At 43.4% G+C, this 27,451-nt stretch overlaps 1 protein-coding gene across 6 annotated transcripts; it reads left to right on the top strand.

Annotated features, from left to right (window-relative positions):
- Positions 1–11,371: 11,371 nt before the first annotated feature.
- LOC100859020 (rab9 effector protein with kelch motifs-like) lies at positions 11,372–26,446 on the top strand. Of its 6 annotated transcripts, XM_015290036.4 has the most exons (10): positions 11,372–11,423; positions 11,725–11,830; positions 17,749–18,061; positions 19,624–19,879; positions 20,747–20,826; positions 21,629–21,707; positions 22,727–22,773; positions 23,431–23,551; positions 24,453–24,639; positions 24,963–26,446. In XM_015290036.4, the coding sequence occupies exons 4-10, from the start codon at positions 19,717–19,719 to the stop codon at positions 25,657–25,659; spliced, it is 1,374 nt and encodes a 457-aa protein (XP_015145522.2). In that variant the 5' UTR covers positions 11,372–11,423; positions 11,725–11,830; positions 17,749–18,061; positions 19,624–19,716; the 3' UTR covers positions 25,660–26,446. The 6 variants fall into 6 exon arrangements, with proteins under 6 accessions (XP_015145522.2, XP_015145520.2, XP_046799834.1 ...); XM_015290034.4 differs by lacking the exon at positions 17,749–18,061; XM_046943878.1 differs by having other exon boundaries at positions 11,372–11,830.
- Positions 26,447–27,451: the final 1,005 nt, after the last annotated feature.

The raw sequence follows: 27,451 nt of genomic DNA, 5'->3' as shown, positions 1-27,451 counted from the left end.
GGCAAGTGGTACTACTCCAGCAGCATACAAAACAGACACACTTGGTGTTGCACTGGAGTTACATTTATAGATAACTCCACTTTAGATCACAATTAATCTTCTCAGAGATCTCTCAAACAAAAGGTGTTTCGTAAATATATGCTAAGATTGTTCCTCATGACATACATTAAGATTGTTTCTCATAACACCAAGGAGTCAGAAAAGTCCTGAGAAATCTTAGTCACAAGCACAATGATGAATAAATCATTTCCAACAGTAATGAAAAGGAAAATCAGAAATTGAAGAATTATTTTTCCTTTCCTGCTTACTTCATTGCTCAGAAAAATTCATTCTGACTGTAGAAATTGGTTTCAGGTGTCCAAGTTCAACTCTAGCATCAACTGCATTTTGCAGTAGCAGAAAGCAAAGAAGAATTTGGGTATGAGAAAAGAGGGAAAAGGTCTTTAAGAATGGTGAGATGCATTTGTGTTCCTAGGAACTAAAGGCTATGTGATTTAGAATAGGAAATCCCATTCAGTGATGTAAACATGTTAACTGGTGAATCCTCACAATAATGTTGTGAATGAGGGAAGGCTTATGCCATGTTTTGACAGATGGGGAAACATGGACAGAAAAGGCTAAGTTCTTACCAGGATCCTTGCCAGCTTCTTTCAAAGTAATTTCCAAGGAAGATCATTCCCTGCAGAAAGCTTGCAGCTACAGACGTCTCTCCAGCTCTCCCCCAGGTACTATGAGAGAACAAAGAGGGTCAGAATTGTTAATGCTACTGGCTTGGCCTTTTTTGGAGTTTGGACTGGACCGTGATCTGAACAGAGAACAAGCAGAAACAGCTTTTTCTATATGATGACTCACGTTGCCAGAGGAAGATTAGTTAAAGGAAAGTTGTATCTGTCTGTACTAGTTAGAAATATGTACCCATCACTGCCTAAGTCAAAGCACTAGGGCAGCAGGAGGGGAAACCTGAGTTTAGCAGTCACAGCTTTTTGCTGTTGGCACTCCAACAAAAGCAGAAGCAAAACCAGAGGAATTCCAGGCTGATTTCCAGCACAGTAAGAGACCTTATGCCTGAGGGATGTCAGGTCTTGGATCTCAGCTCTCCCATTTACCATTTTCACTCACAGTCCGTGCAAGGCGTACTCCAACCTATCCCGAAAGTATGCTCTCTTTTCACCCAAGCTTGGGCCAGTACAGGATTGTTAACTTTCCCAGATCTCTTCACAAGGGAAATTACCCAGGCAGAATCTTATGTAACTTCAGATTTTTTTTTTTTGTGCTGCCCTATCAATCAACGAAGTGGCAAGATTGTAAACACAACCTTGCAGTGGCAAAGATAAGTAGAGATTTAAGAAGCTGCTACCTTCCCGTTTAACAAACATTCATTAAAATGCCAGCCCTCTTCTTTTTCTTCACTCTGGTAATATACCCCACTTGCATCAGGTATTTCATTTGGTCAGGTATACTTTAGCTTTGCCATTCCTTCCCAGAAGTGTCTGCAATAGAAAGACTGAATTATTTGTCAGCTAAAATGAATTTGGTTATTTTTTTCCCTAATACTGGTAAGTGTAGTCTGAATGTTGTCAGCAGTAGGGTTTTGGTATAGCTGTGCTCACATCCAAAATACAGCAATTGCTAAAGGCCCAAACAGTAAAATCTTTCTGGAAGCTCTTTTCATTGTAGTGTCTCTGCACAATTAAGTATTGTTGAAAAATCTGGAGACAAGTGGGACTCCAGCAATATAACCTTGTACATTCTAATGCTCTACTGCCTCAGGAGTGTAAAGCTAGGATTTGTATCACAATAATGAAGGTTGCTTACACCTTTGCCCAAAGAAATGCCTTCATTAATCTTAATAATGCAGAAACTATCCATTTCTTGGTATGTTCCCTACTTGTTAATCCCGAAAGTTTTATAAAGTCCTCACTTCCAGTGAGCCTTGGTGAACCAACGGATTCCATAAACTCAACCCTATTCCACATCAGCCTGAACCAGTGGACTCGTCTCTGGGTCCCAAGGTCCTGACACAATCTTGAGCAGCGCTTAGATAACTGCTCCTGTATCATTTTAAAGACACACAGATGGGCTGGGAATCCTTCTCTGAAGCTCAGTGAAGGATGTGGGCCATTGATGTATCAGAATGGGAGAACTCTCTGCTTGCTTCACGCTGATTTTCTTAGTTTTATCATGGCCTACAAGCTTCTACATTGCCTGTTCAGAGCAAAAAGGGAAGACAAAAACAAAAACCACTTGTTTAGCAACAGATTTTCTTAGTCATCACTTCTTATCCTTAGAAAAAACCTCTTGAGTTACACATCTCTGCAAAATAGCAAGTGATCAGTGTTTTTTAGTCTGATCACACTCCTATGGCTTCCGAGTTTTATCAGCATTTGAGGTGAGACAGAATGCCTCCTGTTGCTCTCTCCAGACTATTTGTCTTAATATTTGGCAATTATCTGCTCTCATCTGTGGAGAAGCTTCCGTCTTTATATATAGGCTGAATCCTTTTGTCATGTTGCTGCCAACTCTAACTCCCTCTTGTGTAGATTAAACTGGTTATTTTGTGTGAGAAGTGAGAGACGTTCTGAGCCAACAGCCCTTGACTACTGGATGTTGGTCTCTCAATTTTAGTTATTCCAGGAAAGGCCAAGAACTGTCCCTGGACTGAGCCGTAAAATAGACTGACATCATTCCGGTCAATTTGGACATTCAGCTCTCAGTACAAAAAGACAGAATGGTAAACCTAAAACAAAGAGGCTTGCAATACAAAAAGAGCTTGTAATGTGATGTAGATAGTCTTGCTGCTCTGAAGATGTGCATCTCACCTTTTGCAACAAAAGTAATTAAATAACAAATAATTACTGATTAGAGTAAAGATAAAGGAGGGAAAAGAAAAACATGAGTCAGACTGGGCTCCTTGCTAAAGTAAATAATTAATTACATATTAGAATAGGCAAAGCATTGCAGAAAAAGAGAAATTATCCATTTAGCTAGTCTTTTTTGCAGTTATTCTTAGTCATTGTAAGTGATCAGTTATCACCTGGTCTAATTAATCACATCCTGAATTACTGCGCATAAAATGATTATGTTCCTTTGTTTTAAAAAGAAAAAAAGGTGATGTATGGGCCGTGCTCTTTGTTGTGCACCCATCCCATTACCCAGCTTCTTTTAGTGAATGAAAGTATGTCCTCCTCAAAATAGGTAGCAAATACATTTTAACCTACATACATTTCAGAATCTGCTCGTCTTTTCACAAGTAGGCAGAAACACAAAAATAAAACGAATCCTAAAGTATTATACTTTAAGATAAAGTCATCTGATGTATTCAAATTGCACTTCAAGCACTGGGAAGATCTTTGATATTCACTGTATTGACTCCTTTGCTGACACACCTTCATGAGCTTATCTACATTTGCTATATTCCATGGAGCCACTAGATGTCCCTCGTTCCTACATAAAGCTGCAGAGAGAAAATCCAAACTCAACCAGCGTGACCAAGTTGGAACACAAGCTGGGTAAAAACATTCACAGCATGGAAGATTTCTTCTGTAATTAACACTGGTTCTTCAATAAACACCGAGTGTGATTCTATAAAACACAGCAATTCCGAATACTGATATGCCAAACACACAACCCTACCTGTGCTTACATACATGCATGTATGCTGAATACAAAATACAAAAATCAGGTGAGGCTAAAGACAACAGAGGGAGACAACATCGAGCAAAATAGGCTACAGACCCATGGATCACAGAGTAAACTGGTACATTCCATTCCCAACTAGTCACTGTCAACAGCATTTTCCATACACATGTATTGTAGCCTTTTCTTGCTATTCACGAAGTGAAACAGCACAGTCTTGGCAGTCAGACCAGATTTTAATTTAATTAAAGGAAGCATTTGGCTGTAGTTTAGTTGGGGTATGAGCGGGCCATATCACTATGTGGTTTTAGATAACAACAGGCTGGCTGGGGAACAGTCACTTCAGTTTCAGACTGAATCAGAGCGTAGGGCAATGGACAACAGACATAAGAACAATGCAGACACTCAACCCTGGTGATGGAGAGAGCAAAGACAAACAATGCTCTAAAGGAAACAAAAGGTTTCACCAATTAAATAGTGTCAGGAAGCTGCTACCAACTGCCCACAGGCTGTACAACTCCCTTTTCCCTTCCTGCACTCTATCGGCCTTTAGCAAGTTTCCTCTGTGCACACAAGCCTGACCCCAGGAGCTAATTCACACCATCAGCACTTTGCAAGGCCCTGCCACAGAAAGCACTGGATCTCTAATTCCATTTTGGAAACTCAGATTAGAACTCATTTCCTTAGTATTATGATTTCAGAGACAATGAAGGGAAAAGGTCACAATGGAGACCCTCCCCTCCCCCCCCCCCCCCAAAAAAAAAAGAAGAAATTCTACTCCCAAATAGTTTTGCTCTTCAGGCAAGTGAGTGGTAGCAAATTACATTACAAGAAATATGGCTCTGGTGACCAAAAGCATTGCCATTTTGCCTCACCAAAAGGCTCATAGCAGAAGGTCACAATTTCTTTTTCCAGCTTGTCAAGAATTCTCAGTAAGGACACAGAGGGTTCTCCCACCTCATGTTACTCATCTAATAGCTGAACAATACAGGTTTTCCTTGGAAATTAAATATCAGATCTCAGCACATGCTTTCAAAATTATTTATGCTCTTTATGTCTGAAGATTTCAGGATAAGCTCAAGCATTTAAATGCCTTTATGAGTTTTGGTTCAATTCTTAAAAATGAAGGGAAAAATGATGCAATTCTCAATAGCAGTTGTTTGTCCAAGGCATTGTCAAAGCACGAAGAGCTGAAATGTGTAAGCACTGATGCCTACATAAACACTTATGGTCCTCTCTACTGGATGCCCTTAAACTCCTCTGGTGTTTCACCCCTCAGCTGTCCTCAGTTTGACTCCACTGAAGTGAGCAATTCTTGAAGGCACGGTGATACAACGCATCGACCACCTCTGACCCTGCAGCTACTGCTCTGCCAGCACCTCTCAGATGAGAGTTATGACAGCTTTGCAATGAATACACTGAATGCTGGTGACCAGCTTCCCTTAGGCCATTGCACCAGAGAGAGCCAAATCCAAAGCCCAGTGACCACCAATGCAAGATTTTCACACTGTTTTGAGTAGGACTGTTATTCCCACTGACGGATGATAGACCATTAATGGATTAATAAATCTTACAGTTCCATACAGTCCTTGGTGCTCTTTCTAATGCTTGATAGCTCTGCTCTTCCCAGTTATTTAAGTCTGTCTGAAGCTAAACATTATTTTGGTTTGTTTGTTGTTTGGTTTTGTAGACTAATATGGACATCACAGAGAATCTTTTTTCCCCTTACTACTCTCATTATTGGCCATTGTTTTATTAGGAAACGTAGCACTCAGCAATAGAGAGAACAGACTGACCTATTGAACTGATTTCACTCCTCGTCATAGCTGACAGGAAAACGGCTGCCTCAGCACAGGGTTCTGGGAAAACCAGATGTTTCTTGGCTGCATTTAACAGATGTTATTCCAGTCTGCATCAACATTTCAAAATGCAGATCCCATGAGTTTATGCATTTCTAAAGTATTCAAAGAATGGAAAAGTGAAAATTTCTGGCAAGTCTTCCAGTAGTGCCAAGCATCCCTTTTGTATCCTTTCTTTCTCTGTTATTCTCTCTCTCTCTCTCTCTCTTTTTTTTTTAACCTGAAATGAACTTCCCCAGTTTTAGCATTCCTGTGGTTCACACATACACCAGAACATGCCTTGGTGCCTACATGCATTAGATAATCAGATTGGGTAGATTAACACTGCCACGGATTTAGCATGTGACCTTGGGCAAACCACTTGATTTCTCTGGCCCCCAGTCCTCCACTTGTGTTACCTGGAGCTTGTAAGCTCTCTGTGACAGGGAGTCTCTCTCAGCTACCAGTATCTATAATATCTAGTGCAAAGAAACCAGAAATAAGAACATAACCCCGGGGCATTACCATTAAAAAAAAAAAAAAACAGACCTTTAAAAAGAAGTTATCTGCCAGCTCTTCAATAAATGGAAACAGTACATAAAGAAAGTGAGGGGAGATGCACGTTCTTTATGGGGTAATTGTAGATCACCCTATCAACTGTGGATGCTGCAAGTCCCAGCATTAAGTACAGAGATGGAGGGGCAGAAGTGTGGGAAGTTTCCATCCAGTCCTCTGAACAGATTCAGGTTGCTGAGCTGTTCAGCCATAAAAGCCGTTCCTTCATTTATAGCATCATCCCAGACTGACCAAACTGTGTTAAGGCCACGGAGACTCCCAGAACAAGCCAAAACTAGAGAGGGCAGGATAGGTGTCCTTCAACATGCTTACCTGAATCCTGCCAGGTTTGCCTCTGAGCACATTCAGCACAGGTAAGGGAAATCTGCCAAGCATCACAAAATTAGCGTGGTATTATTCTCGTGCTACAAATGGAATCACAAAATTGCTCAGGTTGGAAAAGACCTTCAAGGTCATAGAGTCCAACTGCAACCTAACCATACTACCCTAACTGTAACAACTCTCTGCTAAATCACGTCCCTGAGCACCACATCCAATGTGTTTTTAAACACATCCAGGGATGGTGACTCAACCACCTCCCTGGCACTTCCTTCCCTTACCAAAGCCAGAGATATGCTACCAGCTCCAAAATAGAAAGTGGTTCAACTTATGTTAAATACTACTCTTTCACTGGTTCTAGAGGATGTGGACATAGAGAAAGTGATTTTGCTGAAAGAACACTTGAACTTACCAGAATTCCTGATATTCAGGGTGGTGTACAGATCCAGATCTGGGAGAACTGGAGATCTTTACAGGGGAAAGAGAGGAAGCAGAAGTACAAATTTCATGAAGACATTTCCCTGATCTTCAACTGTATTTACAGAAAATGCCTGGTATTCTTCCATGCCCTGCATTCATACACAACGCATGTACAGTAAGCTAAGCCAAATGCCTTATCGTTATTAAAGGGCTCTCGTGGATATGCCTCTATTTCACCAGAGTTCTGTGATAATCACAACTTTTAAGAAATGCAGATTTAATCCAAAATCTGAATTCTTCCCGTTGAACTAGAATTTATTTTTAATTAAAAAAAAAGTCATGCGAAAATAATGAAGACCTTTTTTAAACGTTACCAAATAAAGCCCTACTATTTAGGCTTAGAAAATACTGAAACATTCTCCAAACAGAAACTGGAAACTTTAAAACGACGACTTAAAACGTTGACTTTTGGAATTAAGGTAGCTTCCTGTTTTAGAGCCGGCCATAAAAGGTTTTACTTCTATCTTTATGGAATGGCGTGTATGATACAGCAGGTCTAGGAGTAAAAACCACTGGCAGGTAAAAGCATTGGGGTCAACTATTAGAATTCAGTGCAGCCTCCAGCAACACAGCAGAACTGAAGCTGTGTGCCCGTGGTCGTTTCTGACCACAGCCTCTTTGCCTGCTCTTTGAGTTTAAGTTTCATAAATTGTTCAGAACGTCACTGGCAGAATCAATAACCAAAATACTGCTTCTCAACATCTGGTTCGTATTCTTCTCTCAGGTACGCTGCAATTCTAAATTAAACCCAATGCTTTACGTGAAGTCACTCCAAATTTATGACAGCACACAGAACTGAACTCGGCTCTTTGTCTCTGAAAGACGTCTGTATTTGTAGCCAAATAAAATCACAACTGCTTACATAGTCGATGGCACAAGAGTGCCATCCAGCGGATATTCCTAGATGTGTATTCATGGGTGAAATCCTCAGTGACCGGTATGGGTTGTATGCACTGACCTGATGGCTGCACATCCCTATTGCCAAGTGGCATTGCTGGCCTGCAATGAGCACTTCTGTTAAGAATTAGTAACTTCATGGAGAGTTGTGCTTGCTTCAAAGCAGGAACGTGCTGGAGGTGAGCTGCTGGGCTCAGAGGTACCACCACCATCACAACCTGTGCTGACTGCAGCCAATAACCTGCTGCACGTCAGCCCTCTCTGAAGGCACGGCATTACCCCGTTGTGAACAGTGCTAATGTGAGCATTCTTGTACAGCGCCTCACAACTGCTGTGGGATCACAAATGAGAGTGATGGAGCTCTGAAGCTGGTTTCAGGCAAATACTTACGCACCCAGACATCAATGTGACAACAGATCTCTGATCTGCAAAGAAGGGGCCCTGAACTCAGACCTTCCACCTCCCAGATAAATGCTTCATCCACTGTACTGTATCACAGAAAAAACTCTTTCTAGAGGAAACAGACACATCTGCTTCTGTGAAGACCCGGTCCCACTGGCATACATTAGAGAGGTTTGAAGGTTATCTTCTTGAACTGAGCTGCTCTGGGGACCTACACAGAGTGACACATCATTTTTAGTTCCCGACTGAGTTGAGATCCACATCAGTACCAAGCTGCTTGGTCCTGCTGAACCGGAGCAGATCTGGGCACTTGCAGAGAGGCTCTCTATGGCTGAATAGCTTACCTGAAAAAGAATGTCAGCTGGCTTGGGAATTGAGGCCTGGTGCAAGGTCAGGCTCAGCTCACTGGGTTTTTCCACCATCTCTGGTTTAGATTTAGGAGCTCAAGCTCTGCCCTGAACCCTTACTTTATGGGCTTGGCCTGTAGCCAGTAAAATAAATTCTGGTTTAGCAAACGTGTATTTGATGCAGATTTTACTGACCTACCTTACTGCCCATCTCACCTACCCCCCATCTGTAATGTTTCCCTTTATAGTTAGCTGTATCTATTGCAATGCAGATGCAGATGAAAGATTTCAAATGATTCACAGATTTGATTGGCCTGACAGCCCACAGATTAAATCATTGCGTACAGTGTTCCTGTTGGTCTTCTGCATTCATCTTGCCTCTAAACAGAAATTAAATTATGTGGGGATCTGTGGTCACCATTGCAGGTAATACCTGCAAGACAGAGAGCTCATCCCAACAAGCAGTCATTTCTGCAATGGCCTGCTCAGGAGACGCAAAAATAAGAGGAAAGATATTTGACTTCTGAGTACAGTCCCCCATTCTGAGGCATCTCTTGCACTAATATCTGTGATCAGACACCAAAGATCCAATTTGCCCCTACGAGCAATACAGCAGCTGAAGATCTTCCTCTAAAGCCTGCAAGAGCCCAGTGCCCTGCATATAAAGAAACTGGTGTTCTGCCATGACTTCCATCATCTTCCATTTCTCAGGGCATTTTACTCTGCTTACAAGCGATCAGGTATGCAGTAATAGAGTAAAAATAAACTGTTTTACCTAGAATTGGCTTACCACACGTAGTCGCATCCAAAATTATCCGAAATAGTAAGAAGTATGAAAAAGAAATTATGTATAAACACATTCCACTGGAGAGCAGGCACTTGAATGCTGACGATTATACTCATTCTTTAGGTTTAAAACTGATACGAGTTTGTCTAAGAATTTAGTGTGGTACAATTGCTCTGAAACTGTGAGAAATGAGTAAAACATAAATGTTTTTGTAGCGACCCTCACACTATAGATACGCAAAGACATGAAACAAAGCGCCGTTTGTGTTTCTTTGTTCCACAGCAGATAAAAGCGAAATAACCCTCAGCTATATTCAAAACGTGATTCATTTTCTGATAGGGAAACCAATACGAACAATTCAACTTTTAAGAAAGATCCATTTGAAACAAAGCAGGAGCTAAAAGCCTACGAGCAGAACCAGGCAGTGCGTGGTGTCCCCGGCAGCGTGACCGGCTTCCCTGTGTTTATCCTGTGACAAATCTCTTGCCACTCTTTTCTCAGGTGAGCTGCCCTCCCCTAGATAAGGTTTTACTGCTGGCTCCTGTACACTCTATCTGTTTGGGATGGGAGCGCTCTGCCATTGCAAAAGGCTGCAGTGGGGCAGATGTGGTGACAGGATTACCGCTGACTCGTTTTCCAAGAAAAAGCTTAGGAGCAAAGGTGTGTACATATGGAAAATCACAGTTTCCATTTTCAGAAGCCTTTTTTTTTTTTTTTTTGGAAACTCACTGTTTAGAAAACAAAAGCGGTGATCATGGGGGTCCCACATCTAGGGGTGAGGCCAAGAGAAAACTCAACAGCGGCACAGCCGCATCGCCCCGGGGTGCTCGCAGACCCCAAGGGATGAGCCAACGCCAAGTACCAGAACTGCAGAAACCCAGCAGACACAGAAGGATCTGCCACCTTCTGTTGCTGGTGAGGACGCTATAATGACGGAAATAATTAGTTAATCTTTAGTTTAAATAAAGCACTGGGGGAAAAGGCTAAAAATAAACACTGATTCATTCCTTGTCAGGGAAGTTTCTCCTGTCAATTATCACATTGTTACTGCTGTTTTTAATCTAGTCAGATGGTGAGATTGGCAAATCCCTTCTGCAGGGGCTTCTGGGTGTTATTCTGTAGAGAATCTTGCTTGAAGGACTGATTGCTGCTTTTATGAGAGCCAGTGGGAGTTTGGCCACAGTCCTTCACGCATGTTAATTTGAGGGACTTCCAAATGTTAGCTAATGATCTCAGGCTTCTTTTTATGAAAGATGTGTGGGTATGTTTTGGAGTTTGTTTTTGTTGTTTGTTTTTTGTTGTTGTTGTTGTTGTTCTTAATCCCTAGCGGGAGGCAATTAAGAGGCTGTGGGGAAAGTTATGTACCGAAGCCCTGGATCAGCCTCTCCACAGCTCCTACAGCCCTATAGCATGAAAAACTGAGAGGCATAACGCTCCGACACTGGGATACGTGGGCTCTGAGCACTGAGTCAGCTGTAGGTGTCCCTGTTCACTGCGGAAGAGCTGGACTGGATGGCCTTCAAGTGTTCCTTCCAACCCAAATGTTTCTATGATACTATGAAGTTGCAGTTGAAGATGCTCATGTTATTCACCCAGTCCAGACGATGTGCTTTGCATCACTCTGGGATGGGTCTATCTATTGGTGACCACTTACGATAACTTGAAAAAGCAATTACACTTCTATTTTCTGGACACAATACAAACGAAGAGGCAGCAATCTCCACCCCAGGGCAGGAAAACACGTCAACACGGCAAGGAGAGGCCGTGTGGGTGGGGAGTTTCACTGCTGGTGGTGTTATGAAACCTCATGTAGCTGCGAAGAAGTGGAGAGAAAAAAAATACTACAGATGCTGCAGTAGATAGAAAGCCAAGGGCACGAGCCCAGGCGAGCAGCAGGACTGAGGCTCTGGGCTAAACGCTGGGAGACGAGAACAGAAAAAAAGCAGCCGCTCTCCTCTCTCCCTCTTCCCACCCAAAAACTCAGTTCCTGGCTGCGCTCCCGCCACAACCACGCACCGCCCGCCCCGACCCACCGCCAGGCCGCGCCCGTCGGTCCGAGCCCCCCGCGCCGCACCGCGCCGCACCCGCGCAGGCTCGAGCCGGGCCGCGCCTCCCGCCCTCCCTCCGGCCGTGGCTCGGGAGGTGAGAGGGACGTGGGGCGGGGGGGAGGGCAGGGGCTCGCGGCCGGGTGGGACGGGGCTGGGCGGCGGCGGCGCGGAGCCCTTCCCGCGGCGGGCGGGCGGGCCCAACCCAGGGCTCCGCTCCTGCTGCGGGGCCAGGGACGACGTGCGGCCGGCTGGGCCTGGGCCGGGGGGCTGAGGGACGGGTGACCCCCGGGCTTGCTCCAGGGGAGGCAGAGCGGGCCAGCCGGGCGGGATTCGCTCCCGAGCGAAAGCAGGGCGGTGATGGTGCGGTTTTGTTTTCGCTTTGTGCCCAAATGCAGATGACACGGTGAGGGGCAGTGCCCAGAGGGGATGCACGAACAGGCCCGGCGGCGAGGGCAGCGATGCTCAGCAAACACCTCAGTGCACACAGCCATCACCCAGAAGGTACGAAACGAAAGGTTAAGTGTGTGAGGAAGGAAGCGGTTTCCATCGCGGGAGGCCAGCAGCGGGGCGGCACTGCGCCCCCTTCCACTCTGGGACATTCCCCATACATCCCTCCTTTTGCACGTTCCCTTTTCCACGCTCAAAGAGCGTAAAGCGACAGAATGCCTTCCACCCAGCAAAGGACAAAGAAATGCACCCATCCAAATCCCAAGCCTGAGCGTGTCTGGCCTGGGATGAATGCTGGACCGCAGTAGCCGGGAGTGGGGATTTCTCAGAAAGCCGGGAGCCAGGCAAAAATGAACCCTGTCATTCTGAGTCTGAATATGAAAACAGCTTGCAAAACATTTTTTCAGGCTTTGTAACAAAAGAGTTGGTCCTTCTTTTGCTCTGGTATCTAGGCTACATTGTGCAGGCTCATGCCTATCACTGGTTTTATTCACATGAGTAATTCCATTTGAATTTGGACCGACAACGTGCATGTGTAAAGTTACTCACATGCTTTCTGTCTTCTTTATATATTGAAATTATGTGGGTTTGTACTTCTTCCATTTCCTGGTGCAGCCCAGTAGCTGTTGGCATCAAGGTTATTGTGAGGCAGCACAGCTATTCTGACTTTGCGTGCCTGACACCTTTTCTTTCCTTGCCAAACTACAAGCTGACTACTCCTTTGTATGTGATCTATTCCAGCTATGCAATCATATCTTGTTTTTATGCAACCATCTTTCATGTGAGTGCTGAAATTCCTTTTCTCTATAAAAGATCCTTTTTGTACTGACAGTCTTTCCAGTTGTGCCATCTGATTCTTTTTCAACAAAGAAGTCATGATGTCTTTTATGAATTCTACTACAATGTATCATCTAAATTCATTGCAATTCTATCTGAATGTTTTAATATTTGCCAGCTGGAATATTTTATTATTCCCATTGTCATATGCCCTCTCTTTCTGCTTTCTTCAAGCTACAGCTTCTGCAGTTCTTCTACAGCTTCTGCAGCCTTGCACACTGTCCCTACCCCATTGTTCAGTGCTTAAGGGCAAAATGTTTATGGGACAGGAAAAGCGCATTGTATGTCTTCCATAAAGTATGGCATTACATTGAGTTCATAACCAAATGTAACCTTAGATGTTTCTTTTCCTCCATCAGAGACTATAAACAATAAGCAAGTAAAATTACGTGCATACATTTTATTACTGAAGTTAATACTTTTTAACTGATGTACTCTCAGCTCTGCATTATATACCATAATACTGTAATTCATGCCTGAGGACAGTAAGCAGACAGGGCAGCCACTGACTCATCTCAACTGCATCCTTTCTTCCTAACCTAGAAACTTTTGTGGTTCAGTGCAAGCAGAGTCTCCCACAGGAGATAAATTACCTGGAAGCTGTTTTAATGGCAGTTCACGAGTTGTCAAGAAGATACATTCAGTCACACCTGAGTACAGATGTATTACATTGAACCTCCAGGCATCTACCTACTCCATCTTGAAGGAATCCAGCTAGTAAAGTTCTTGTGAAATCCCCAAAAGACGCCTTCTAGGAATGTTGAAAACTGCTGTTTCTGAGTGGTAGGGGTGATGACCTGTGCATTGGAATGACCTATTGCCACTGGTGAGAGTACAAGTGGCTTCCAGGGAAAGGGTAGAAGGCCAAATCCATATTAGACTGCCCTGTGAATGTGGTGGGAGTTTCATCTGTGTGGATGAAAGGAACTGTGTGAGAACCAGGAACTGTATTTTCTCCCCGTGCCATACCTAGAACATGAAGAATTACCTGTTTGTCTCAGCTGATGTCCAAAGGACCAAGTTGCTGGTGTGACACTTTACAATCAGGCCATCTATCATGGGAACACAGACCACAAGAGAGAACGAGCACTTGCCATGCATGCGGATGGAGTCACCAGCGTGACCTTAAATAAAAATCAAAAATATAAGACTTCTAAAGTTAGCATTCTGATTAGGTCCAGAAGTAAATAACACCCATATATACTCACATTCATTACCAGCATAAACTTTTGATTGGGGATGACAGGGGCATTGCATTCATATTTCCATTAAGTGCTAAACCTGCGTCACCTACCGATGCCTCTTTCTGGAAGCTCTTTCCCAGAAACTTAACTCAAAAATTGGATAATTGCAGCTGTGGGAAAAACAGATTTAATGGCTTACCTGGGGACATCTACTACTCAAAATTATATATTCTATTTTTTCTCATTTATAAAAAAAAAAACATTCTAATTTACTGAGGAAAATAAACTGAAAATAAGAAGAAATATATGTATTTATGTTTCATCTGTACCATAGGCTTATTTCAATGGAGTGAAAAAGGTGATTTCTTCTCTATAGAAAGATGTAACAATTCCAGAAACATTTGAGTGCATTATCTTTCCAGATCCCACTGCCTCCACTGTGTTTGGGAAACAGATGAAACATTGACTGCATTATCCCAAACCGAGGTGCGATTGTTTAATTAAAAGCAGGAGATATGCCTAGCATGCAGAAAATACATTTCTATTTCTATAAATGTATTATGAATATATTTAAGCGTCTTTATTTTACGTTATTGTATTTATTACTACTGAAGGAGTTGCTTTGTAACAGGCAGCAGTGCTGCACGCTAATGAAGACAACAGATTTCTTCTGGAGAAAACTACAGAAAGAAGATATGACAATGAGGTCAGCTTACAAAAGGAAAACGCCACAAAATCAAAAGTAAAAAAAAAAACAAAAAAAAGCTGCCATGCTGAGCTTTAACGTGGCTGTGATCGGAGTTAAAGGAAGACGCCGGCTTACCCGCAGCGCTCCAGAAGCAGGCAGGCAGCCGCTGCTCTCAGGGACAGATACTGCAATCTCATGTGCCTTGCAGTAAAGGTGCGTTGCCCTCGGTGCTCCAGGTGCACTCCAGGAATAGTAGCTATGTGCCGGAGGACAGAAGATATGTTACACAGTAGTGCTAATTACATGTGGCTGCTTTGGAGTAGTCGCTTCATTCAGAATACCTCTTCACTACAGAATGCGTTTGGGAGCACTGAAATGCGACAGTGATAACGTTTAAGAAAGCCACCCTGAATTCACTTGTAAAAATTCAAATAAGAGCTGTTTAACATGAAAACCCTTCGGATGTTCTCTGAATTTTCAGATCTGTGCCATCAGCTTTACGAGGAGAACAGGGATGTGACTGTTTTACCACAAAGTGCCGGCCTTCCTCCCAGCCCCGCCATCAGAGCGGAGCCGCGCGTCCCGCCGTGTGTCTCACGTCGCCCCATCCTTCAGCTGCCGGCTGTAAGCAGGAACGGCAGCTTCCATCTCCTTCCCTGCACCCCGGCTCCTCCAGCTGCATGCTCAGTCACGCAGGAACTGCACATTCACAGCACAAAGCGAGGCCCTCGTTTCGGCTCAGCACTCCAACTAATGCGGCAATATTACTGTTATTCTGTATTCCCAGAGCCACCCTGCGCTTGTTGAAATGCTGCAATCCCGAACCTGAGCGTCTCTGAGAATTAGTTTCTGTATTATTTTCGTTTTATTTTTAACCTGGAGACAGTTCCTAACGACTTGAATGTAGGAAATAAGCAAACAGTAAACCTTGAGTTACTAAGAGTCAGCACAAGCGTTAAGGCAATGGCAGTACGTGGGATATGCTGAAGAAAACCCACAAACCCTTCGTTCTAAGCTATTCCAAACAAACCAAACGAGTGGTTTTGTCCAAAGCAGGCTTTCATAACTTCCTTACAAGTTTTTGCTCCAAGGTTTTTCTTATTCGTGCAGTCACGTTGGAATAAAGCTGTTAGAATAAAGCCAGGACCAAAGCAAGGGGTCGGCAATAAGTAGAATCTGGAAGACCTGTCCAAATGTAATTATGCTTTAAGAGCACCGAGGCATCCAGAAGAAAATAAAGGACTCTGCACAGAAAGGTGCTGAGGGCTGAGCCATTAACAGCAGCAGAGATTCCTTTTTTCCCCCAACAAGTGATTCCGTTTCTCAGTGTGTTCCAAAAGGCTCAATTCTCTTAAATCTGAAACTTTCCCATCTATTGAAAACAGATGGAAATGAAGCGGGGGACCCAGGTAGAAGAAAAGCTTTAAAGAGCGCCTATTTAAGAAATACTTAAATAAATCATTCGTCTGAGAAACCACATCTAATAGAAATATAAATAATTATCTAATGAGCACATAAACTACATTTCCTGCAGTCATTTCTGTCTCTCCGCATTTCCTGAGTTATTTTCATTATGAAGCAGTAATGTGGCACCATTAATTGATGAGCGCTCTGTGCTGTAGTCACTGTGCTAATTGCAGCTCTCGAGGTCCTCGTCTCCACCGTCTAACAATGGGGATTGATTGCACGGGGGTTATTTTTAGTAGGAAACGGCAGAAGAGTTTGGAGAGCAGCAGCCATTTCTTGTGCATTACAGCTGGCTTGGGACAAGTTGCATAGAAACGTCCCGAGTTGTCTTTTTGGGCTGTCGTTTTGAAATCCTGCTGAAATTAGAGCTTCCTATTGGATAATTAATCTTGCTTTTACAGAGTCGAAGCAGAGAGTGGAGCTCAGTGGCATTAGTGTCAGAAGGATAGCAGATTTTCTCTGGAAGCAGGACTAGTAAAGGAGGCAGTCGGTGAACTTGGTGAATCTGGCTCTTCACAAAGGCAATCTAGGAGTCAAGTTTATAATTAAAGATACCATTGATGAACGTTAAGATTCGAGCTGGTTAACTTACCCAAATTGTGGAAGGAAGCAATTTGTTAACTGATGTGTTCGGTGATTGCGGGTCTGCCCCACATGCTCTATGCTGATGCTCAGCAGGTGTGAATGGGAGGGGACCCCTAAGCCCAGGTTGGCCTTCTGTCACTGCATCCTGCTCGCCTGTCCTACATGGAGTTCAGCTGGGGTAGGCAAACACGTGGGTTGCATTTTGTTGCTGATCTACTGCATGAAATCAGGAGCATCTTCTGAGGATGTTTATATAAGGGGAGTTGAGGTCTGTGTAAGAAGAAGAATAATGAGAAATATGTAGGAAGAGGAATAACCAGTTTTAACTGGGAACAAATAAAAGTCAAGGGGACAAGCCCTTTTTACCTGTGTTAAGTATTAACAGCAGAGACCTATCATCTTTTTCTTTCCCATTACATTATATCAGCAGTAGCAGTAATGGCTTTGAGCTCTCACACAGCACCGCATCAGCAAACTTACAGTGCTTTACCACTGAGGTGTCTTTGTCCCCATCTCTCTGTGGAAGCGGCTGAAAAACAGATGAGCTGGGTATGGCTACACAGGTTTGGTGGAGTCAGAGAGGAGCTGTATTTCGTGGCTTCAGCCTTTTCCCTTTTCAGTGGCATGCCATAAAGCATTATGGACTTAGGCACACGTAATGCATCATTGATTCACAGCTGCTAATTTGCCTGGGGAAAAAATAAAGAGACACGCACCATTGTGAATGCTGCCAATCCGGGCTTCTTTCAGACAAAATGCTTAAAGAAAAAATGAAAAAAAAAAGTCATAAAATGAATGTAGCTCCATTTGAATAGCCTGCCTTAACAGAATGGCTGCAAGGGATTGTCTTGCAATGATTTTGTCACTGAGTCCATCCCAGTCTTACAAATGGTAAATCCTAGAGATAAACTTCATAATAAATGAAACACAATTAGATAGGATTGGATGCATTCCTTATTAATACGCTGTAGCTATTTTCTGTAGCTTGTTGTACCGTAATCTTTGTTTTTCCCCTGGTTACGTGCAGCCTGTCCTGCAGGGATCTGTGCTGGAAGCAGTTCCTGGGCACCTTCCTGCCACTGACCCCGGGAATAAGTACTGCTAAGTGCAAATTCCATCAGCTGGGAAAACACAGCTTTTGCAAATGGAACAGTTAATAGCTGAAGCTTCTCACTGCAGCACGCTGTCTGATTTTGGCATTGTGGTTTCAGGAGTCAAAGCGACAGTTCGGACAGAGGCTTTATGAAATACAGACAGCTTAAACTTGCTACAGATTTCTCCGAGGGAGCGGTCAGTGGTATCAGAGGGATGCTGGGCTGCAGCGGTGGCGATACCCAGGAAAACTGAAGGACTTGGGATAATACGGGTGCTGCAGAAAGCGCTCCCCTGCACTGCCTGGGCACAGCTGGGCTTTGTCACCAGCTCAGCACACCCCGATGGAGTCGATCCCATTGTAAGGAGGCAGCTCAGCAGGTACCACACCGGCCTCTTCCACCAGCACGGGAGGCTGCTGCTGTTGTAGAGGTGAGCTTGCTTTTGACAAAGGACTCAGCTGAGAGGGGCACAGCTAACTTTGCCAGGATCAATTCTCAAAAACTTCAGGCTCTGGGAAACAAGGGAACCTTTGAGCATAGGAGAAAGCATTTGAAGAAGGGATATGCATTTGCGCTCCTTTGTGTACGTTCCTCCTGACACAAGGTGTGTGGGAACACAGGCAGAACACTGACAACTCCTGGAAACAAAACGTTCCCATAAGAAGGGAAGTAGAAGGCCAAAAGAAAGTTTGAATTACCGTTTGCAGGAAACCGTACCTGGGTGTGGTTTCTGATGGGACAAGGAGCACTGCTGCTTTTTTGCCATTTCCTGGTGAATTAACCTGGGAAACAAGCTTTAAATCAAGACCTCTCCCCAGAGACGAGAGCCTTGGAGCACTGCACGGTGGCCATGCTCAGCACACCCTCAATCTGAAGACCCCAGCACCCCAAGCAGCTGCCCACGTGGCTGATCCTGGCATGGTTAGCGGGTGCTGTCAGAGCTTTGCTGCTTTCCCAGAGGAAACCCTCCATTGTGACTTCTTTATGCAGGAAGGCTGTGGGCAGCAGAGGCAATAACATTTCTGTGTGGATATAAACAGATTTATTGCTGTACATCCGGGGAAAATCTGGTATGCTGTGTTGTTTGTTTGTTTGTTTTTAATTAGAAATAATGGGGCTAAGTAGCTGTAGGTTCATTGCACGTACCTTGCAACTAGTCTAAAATCAAAAGAACGGAGTGCTGCACATTCATTACACTGAGCTTAGAATTTATGCACAGGGATGCTCTGCACAGGGTGTGTCCGTACCAACAGATCCTTATCCAGCCTGGATCCTAAAGGGCAGTCCAGCTCGCACTGAAACAGTCTTGAAATCGGGCATCCTTGTAATCTCATCTGGTGATGTCACCGACACAAATCCCACAGTTTGACCTGGTGTTGATTTGTAATGCTTCATAGGAAATGTGCTTCAAAACGCTGGGCATGGTATATTTTGAGGGGGCTGAGAGATGAGTCCTGGTGTTCCCATCTTCACAGAGCACAGTGACATCTTGTGGCAAATTAAGGGATAGTGCCTTTTTTTTTTCCAGATAGATCCTAATTTCAGCTGTTGCAGGGTTGAAAGTCTAAGAAAATTCTGGACAAGTGCTAATGAGTTACTTTTATCTGTGTGTTTGGTCTTCCCCAATTTTGTTTCAAGTATGGCTTACCTGGAACGCAGAGAGAAAACAGACGGAAGCATGGTTTCTATCCTACTGCAGGTGCAGGACGTTGTAGTTTGTGGCTTCAGCTCACCACCGTGCTTGGGAAAACAGCTCCAAGAACACGCCTGTCCCAGGCTAGCCAGATCTAAGGCTCTGAATCAGCACTGCACACACTTTTCTCTGGTTATCATAGACAGCAAAAAATGGTCAGGTTGTGACTGATGGGCATGAAAAGAAAATGTTGGAATCTTTTACTGTAAAGCAGAAGCTTCTTTGTTCCCTCCCATCATCTTTTATTTTTAAATCTAGTTTTTTTAAACTTTCTTTTTTTTCTTTCCATCTTTTGACAGGCCGAGGATGGTCTGAGCCCTGTCTGTGATGCTGTGGGACCCTCCCCTGGCATTCTTTGCAGTTGATACTTGGATAGGATCCTACTTGTCAGCATGAAAGGAAAAGCTGCACGCTGCGACTGGAAATCTGCAGCCCAGAGGAAGCCCTCTCCCTGCGATCGATACAAACACGCCTGTGTTATCTGCAGAGGATTTGTTTATCTCTATGGAGGGCGGAACACCACCAGTCTTAGAGATTTTTGGCGATACAACATAGGTAAGTTTGCCCCTTCAGTTACTGGTCAAGATGAAAGAGAAAAATGCATCCAGCCATCATGAAACTGGGGACACTCCAGAGCTAACAGCCTCTCTGCTTAGTGTTTCTCCATCAAAATACTCTCGTACCTCAAGCAGCTACCTAAGCTTTGTAAATGCTTTCAGAGATCAAAGGATGCATGAACTACATGAGGATCACTGGGCAAATGGTGGGACTGTTCCCGTTGTAGGTGTCCCAGAAAGCTTAGATTTGAGTTCTTTTGTTTGGCCAAAAATACTGATTCATTTACAACATCCTATTTCTAGCTAAGGATGTGACAGAGATTTATTGAATCTTTAACATGGGAATAGTTTATTCATGGAAGAGTGCACAAAAGGAGAGCATGAATACAATACCTTGTAAAGCTGCATTAGTAATGCACCATCAAATATGACATTTTCTGAGGTTTAATGTATAGTGTTTCCTGTTCAATTGTTGTTAGTAGATAAAACTCAGAAGTGTGTTTGTGGAATAGCTGGGTTTTGGGGTAGCTAACCGTATAGCATTAAAATAAAAACCAAACTGCCATTCCACATATGTTTGCTATACAGAAAATGCACTTAATTGTGGAATTGTGGGGGAGGTGCCTCAGTCTTCTGAACTAACAGGGGAACGATGACCCAAGGCTTTACTTTAAGATGGCCTGCATCAGAGCAGCATTTTTTCACTCTTCTCAATAGCAAAGCAGGAAAATGAGGAAGTGCTTGTTAACCTTCATGCCTCGTTGACTCTGGGTGTGCAGCCACATCCAAAGCTGACCCTTTCACCTTTTCCTTTTTGTCTGTATGTTGAGTTCACCACTGTCTTAACGTGAGCTTTGGTTTATAGCGAGGAATGAATGGGAAATGCTGGACTGCTCGGGAGATGGTCCAGGAGAACTGGAAGAACATTCAATGGTGGCTTATAAGGTAGTAAAGGAAAATTTACGTTGTCCGTATCCTAACATTTATTTTCCTAACGTACAGTAAAATAAAATGCCATTATGATGTACTGGGATACCAGGCCTCTGTGTCAGTGCCATTCTGGATGTAGCTGCACAGTGTTCTGGAATGTTTCCGTATCAAGTCCCAGCATTTCAGCTTAGCAGTGTGTGCAGCTCCCTGATTTCCTCACTTAACACTCACTACATAATAGTAATACAAAATACAGACCTTGGCAGCACATTCTTTGACTTAGCTGTACAGTTGTAACAGTTGCTCTGAATTCATTTGCATGATAAGCAACAGCATGAAAACATTCATTTAGGAACTCGCATGGAAAAGGAACGGGGGAGTGAAGACAAATAAGAATTACAGCTTTACTTGTGAAGGGAATCAGAATTTAGGATATCAGGAGCTGCAGCGCAATGCAATCCTCCTACAATTACACATAATTGTATTATTACCTGAGCAGTGTCTCGGAGAGCTCCAGGTGTGCATCCCTCATGTTTTCCCACACGATGAGGAAGTGTGTGCTTCTGGGATGCTGTCCCTGTTCAAACAGCACGGCGTTCAGCGGGGTTTCCTACTGGGGAGGATAACAACACGACGAAAAGTTGGTGGCTTGCAGTTGCCTCAAGAATTCTTAATAGATTGAATTAATTCTTAACTCCTACGCATTATTGTTAATTATATTTTGATGCTGTCAGCCTTTTCATTTTAAAATTACTTTTGCAATTATTTTCATGCTACGTGCCTACCTGTACATGGCAAATATTCTTCCATTTTGCAGGGCACCCTGTATATTTTTGGTGGAATGGTGGATTCTGCTTTCACACAAGCAAAAACCCCTCTCTGGATGTATGACACAGGTATGATGCACAATAGCCAGTGTCCTCCTTGGGACATTCCAAGGCCATAGGTACTAATAAAGAGTAAAAACCAACCCGCTTTCTGCTGCTTGTAACAAGCCTTCCCTGGGCTTTACAAGAAGAAATGTGTGTAGAACTGAGGACGCAGTTTTCCTCTACAATTAGGCTGTTGAGCTTTTAAAGGAATCAGCTGTTCCTTTAATTGCATGGTTATTAGTATTGTTATTATTATTTAGGAAAGCTTAATGTATTTTCATGTCTCTTTTTTCATTCCTCCTCCCTGCCCCAGATTTTCTATTCAACCACATTGTGGCCTCTTTGCTACTTCACTGCATAACTTTAAGTCAGCTGGTTTGTTTTAGCCTTCATTTTCCAACATGGAAATACCTGCTGCTACGGCAGAGATTCTCAGATAGAAGCTTCTGTGTACCATACATTTAATAGGAGAAGGTATTCTGTTACTCACAGTGCTTACCAGTGAAAATTGTGAATGAGTTACTCAGAAGTTTTGTGTCTTTTTTTTTTCGTGGTCATTATTTCAGTATTTCCTTGCAAGTATAGCTTTTAATAACATGGACTTGTAATTCTTCCTTATTCTTATCAGATGCTGAGTATCTGCTACCTCCAGTCCTTCAGATCAGTGGTTTTTGACTGTTACCCGAGGACTGGTTTTAAGCGATCTGTGAAAAGGAAAGAAAAATAAGGCTGTGGTTGTAAGGTTTACATAATACATACCAGGATCATTTTTTTTGCACTGTGAAATTTAGCTTTAGGAAACAAAAAATCCAATATGGCATCTCGGGTGCTTTGATAGCAGATAAGGATACAGGAGAAGTATCAAACTGTCAGCTCCCCGGCACTGCTGTGTTAGGGGAAGCAGATTTCTTCATCCTTGTCAGTGGAAAACAGCAAGATGAGATTTACTTGAAAATTAGGTTTGTAATTCGAAGCACTGTGTTGGAGGAGTGTCCTCTTGTGGTCTGCGGTATAAACTGCGCTTTATTAAAATAATCCCCCAGATTCTGCAAGATGGACAGAGGGCCGCGACGTACCAGCAGAGATGGAGGTAAGGAGCCAGGAAGTGGTGAATGTGTGAATCAAATGCCTGTTGCTTTGTTGATTAAACAGATTGCTTTGAAATATGTTCCTCCAAACAGTTCCAAACTAATCTCTTCAGAGACATGTGGCTACACTTTATTTCTCTGCACTTGCAATAATTAAGGCTTTTTCCTTCTTTAAAATTGCTGCTCTTCAACTTTCTATATAGCACGGAAATTTTAAGCCCTCCCCTCTACTACTTGTTCTGTTTTTCTAAAATCCTTATAAAGAAAACCAATTTTAAATGATACACTGCAACCACGGATGCTTTTAAAACAGGGGTCTGAAAACAGATGGGCAGTCACACCAATACATTTTGAAATGTGAAGTGCTGCAGCATTTTTATTTCTTTAGTCTGAGCACATTGGACTCCTTGAGATATTGCTGCTTTTAAATGAAACCTCAGTGTAAGCATTGAGGCAATGGTCTGATGGATTGGTTTTATATCGCTGCGTGTAAAGAACAACTCGTGGGATTGCTTCAGTTGTGGGTTTATCCTGTATTTTCAAAGAATTTTAACACAACCCAAAGCAATGGTTTTCATTACTTGGAAATATTCCCAAGACAGATTGATATGACTTTATCTGTTAGCATTTCTTTTTGCTTTATTACTAAACTATTTCAGAGTTTGGCACCTACTAACAGAAAAGGCCACAGTGCAGTAGTGTACCATGCCAGCATGTACATCTATGGGGGATACGTTGGCATCAGAGGCATCTCACAGGAATTTTGGACTTTCCATTTTGGTAAGTTTAAAAGTTGGATACGTTTTGATGCAGTACAATCAGTGGAAACTGATATCTGCTGTGGAATAGCGTGGCTTACTCTGTGAAGAAAATTCCTATCAGCAGTAATGTTGCACGTTAGGTTTGGCTTCTATTCAGCAGCATTTAATTACGAATTCTGTCAATTAAACTAATCCCAGGCTGAAATGAGTTGGACTGAATTATACTGGAGGAAGTTCTGCAGTATTTGCCAGTTTTAGAGCTGAGAAATCAGGGAGCGTGGTTCTATTCACTGAATTCTTCAAGGTTTACCGAAGACTTCCAGTTGCAGCAGAGACCTTCCATGACTTCTGCCCACCGAAGCCATCTTCAGAATCTCAAATCTAGAACAGACCACAGAGATCTAAACCTGGCAGGAGATGGTTTCATTGGCATATTCAACATCAGTCTGGTGGCTGCAAACCCGATGATTCCCAGAGACTTTCTAAAATGGAAAGCTTTTGTTATCTGGTGGCCATTCAGGAGCTATGTTGAAATGAATGATTGTTTATCTCATCCTTCATTCCCTCTCAGAAAGAATGAACATAGACATTAATGAAAGAATGTTTTTGTTGACTGATTTTCCCTCTTCTACTTAGGGAAATATCTTTCCATGACAGAGCTAACGAATTACCTAAGAAGTAGGAAAAACTGCTCTGTAAACAAAATCTCTTTGGCATCTGCCATACAGCATCTGATATTTTCATTATAAGTTTATGCACTTTTTCAGTGTCAGAAATTAAACTGTTAACTTCTACCTTAGTAAGGTTAGAACAGAATGTCCCTGTTCTCCAATAAAGTCGTTACTTTGGTATTGAAATAAATCCATTCTCAGATATTAGGATAAAATTGGTAAATTTATGAATTAATACTCTCCTTTCAGATACAAGAACGTGGTTATACGTTTCCACCCCACCTCACAACACTGGCCCAGGACCTCGGCACGGTCATTCGGCAGTAGTTTATCATACAGCCATGTACCTCTTTGGAGGACTGGTGGGGCTGAGTGAACAGAAAGATTTATGGAAGTGGGACTTTGGAAACAGCAGCTGGTATAACATCAGAACAAGGTACAGAATATTGTTTACTAAGCTATATTGACACAGAAAGAGAATTGATACTGCATGCAAGAAGAGAGGAGGATGTTTCCCTTTCAGAGAAGATAGGAATTACTCAGATTAAGACCTGGTACCGCAGCCATCTCTGAGGCTCCAGTTGGCTTTGCTGGGGAGAGCCGTTGGCAACACATTGGTGCAGCTGTCAGCAGTATCATTTCAGTGCCCCAGTGCAGCTGTTCAGTGGTCGCTCTCTTGAGTCAAAAGAAAAATAGAGGCTAAAATCACCGTTAGATTCTTGTTGGCTCCCCGTAATTGCTGTTTTCTCTTGTATTTAGCCAAGGACCTCCTCCAGTGGTAGGTCATGCTTCAGTAGTCTTCAAAGACTCAATGCTGGTTTTTGGTGGAGGGATTTCCAACTCCAGTCCTAATGAAGACCTCTGGAAGTACCATTTCCACACACAGACATGGAAAAAGCTAAGCGGCCTTACGAAGGCAAACTTTTCTCCTAAAATGTATCACTGCATGCTAGGAATTGGCGTTGGCTTTCAAACTACCTCAGACTTCACTAATACATTCCCCAGTCATTGTAAGAGTAGGAAGGACCACCACCAGCTGGTGACCATCCCGAAGCACTCCCGCTTCTGCAGCTACTTCCGCCAGCAGCCTGCGTACCGAGCGTTCAGCAACGAGGACAGCGGTGCCATCGAAATGAAAACCTTCAGCTTCCCTCTGGAGCCAGTGGGCTTTTGTGCATTTCAAACCACTCCAGAGGTAGAACTAGACCCAAACAGAGCAACAAGCATTTTGACAAAGGATGGGTCTGCCCCTCTGTTTCTCTCTTCGGAAAAAGAGACTTTTGCTGCTGCTGCTGTTGTGGAACAAGAGGAGGGAACCAACTGTCAGCATGCAGCTGCAGGAGCTGAAGTTAGCAGTGATGCCAATGTGCTGCTGCTCATTGGAGGCAAACCTTTGTCCAGCTTCTCTGAAATCTCATTCTGGCAAATGGGGTTTGATAGTTTGTCATCCCTTTGAACGCAAAGCAAAAGGACAAATCCCCACCAACGTGCTAGGAGGCAATGAACCAACCAACCAGTGTTTTCAGTTTTCTATCAGCTCGCTGGGAAAAGAACAAAACCTTCTCACACATGCTATGCACAGATTCTTTTTTTTACAATGTGAACAAAAAGCTCTCTGTATGTAAGCCACAACTGACGTAAAAATTACAGTTCCCAGGAGGAGCTTGTTGGAACTCTGCTGCCATTGTTACCTTTCCCTTCTGATCACCTAACATCCTTAAGTCACTGTGGCTGATGCTGCATAGAAAATCAGATGTGCAGCAATGGCTCCATAACTGTCATCTGAAGTGTTTGCTCATCTTGTGGTGTGCCAAGTAAAAGATACACACCTCTACAACTGCAGTGTAATCCAGTTTGGGCATGTTACTGCCATGTTTGGCTACGAGGGATCTGATGAATCCCAATGGCTTATTACCTAATGGTAACCAGAGAACCTTCTTTGCACAGTGTGTCCGCAAGAGCACATAGCAGCAAATGCATTGAGTGCATTGCACCAAATGTGTTACACATCGCCCCTCTGCACCAAGGAAATCCTGAGCCTTTGTGTGGTTTATTTTTCTTCGTTTAAAACTTCATGAGCACTCAGATTCACCAAGAAAGGTGGTTTTTGGAGAGAGAACACTGTCCAGCATTGCAGGTATTTGTGTGTAAGTTACTGAGGCGTTGGCCTTCTCACTGAATCCGGCATCCTGTAAGAAGAAATGATGATGTTTGAAAGACATATTTAATATTTCCAAATATTTTTTAAAAATAGTTCTCAAAAGTTTCATAGGAATTACGAGTTTACTTTCTTCATCTTTTCACAAGTTGCCATCCCATGAAATCAGTACCAAAATTACAGATGAGTTTGCAAACAGCTATTCAGGAGGTACTTGGACCTTCAGCGACCTTTGGAAACCGAGTTGTATGCTGCTATGTAAGTAAAGCATGCTGCACTTCCCACCGGTGTGTACTCATTTCCTGTGCTTTTATGAGTTTAAAATATGTATTTACGCTTTCCAAATAACAAAGAACTCACCTGTTGGAACAAAGAGCACTCCCACAAGCAGCAGCCGTCTCATGGCAATCCTGCAGGCCTTACTGCTGCTCAGGCTTTGGATTCCTTCTCCAGGATCATGAATTGCCCACTTGGAGGAGGTGTGTTTGAGAACTTCTTACAGCCACCATGCTGAGCACACGCAGGGCGCTGCAGGCTTAACTCAGCAGCACGCATTTCTCTTGCTGGCTGACGTCTGCTCTGGCATTATCCAGAGAGCTGCTGTAATATACAGACTTTTCTCTGGGATTGATGAGGGAATAAAATTTATCTGGGAAGCGTAACAATAAACCAGTGATTTGCCAAAGTAATGAGAAGGTCTCCTGGCATATCCATGTATCCTGGGGATGCATAACAGCCCAGGAAAATGCCATCCAGCCTCTGTCATTCCATTCGTGCTCCCCCCAGCCTCCTTTCCCTTTGGCAGCCCCACAGAGTGTGTAGCATTTACTTGGAGCCAATGCAGGCAGGACATGAGCCAGCTCTAAGGAGAAGGCCTGGCATAGGGAGCAAAAAGCAGCTTGCAGGACGTGCTCATCTCCTCCATGTCCACCCCTTGCAGAAGGCGAGCTGAGTTGGGGCTGCATTGACACTTCCGATGCAGCTCCAGCTTCTTCCCCAGGAAACCCCTAACGTCCATCTCATCCCACAGAGCCCTGCTGCATCCCAGCCCCTGTACCCCAGAGCTTGGGATGGAGCTGAGATGGAAAGG

Source organism: Gallus gallus, chromosome 7, assembly GCF_016699485.2.
Source record: "Gallus gallus isolate bGalGal1 chromosome 7, bGalGal1.mat.broiler.GRCg7b, whole genome shotgun sequence".
Taxonomy (NCBI): domain Eukaryota; kingdom Metazoa; phylum Chordata; class Aves; order Galliformes; family Phasianidae; genus Gallus; species Gallus gallus.
Note: the sequence above shows the minus strand (reverse complement) of the source record. Positions and strands in the feature narration are given on the sequence as shown.

Excerpts from the sequence above, each read along its gene's own strand:
- LOC100859020 (XM_015290034.4), top strand. The coding sequence starts at position 19,717 with ATGAAAGGAAAAGCTGCACGCTGCGACTGGAAATCTGCAGCCCAGAGG. Across the intron at positions 19,880-20,746 it reads TTTTTGGCGATACAACATAG|CGAGGAATGAATGGGAAATG; the intron begins GTAAGTTTGCCC and ends TTTGGTTTATAG. Across the intron at positions 21,708-22,726 it reads TCTCTGGATGTATGACACAG|ATTCTGCAAGATGGACAGAG; the intron begins GTATGATGCACA and ends ATAATCCCCCAG.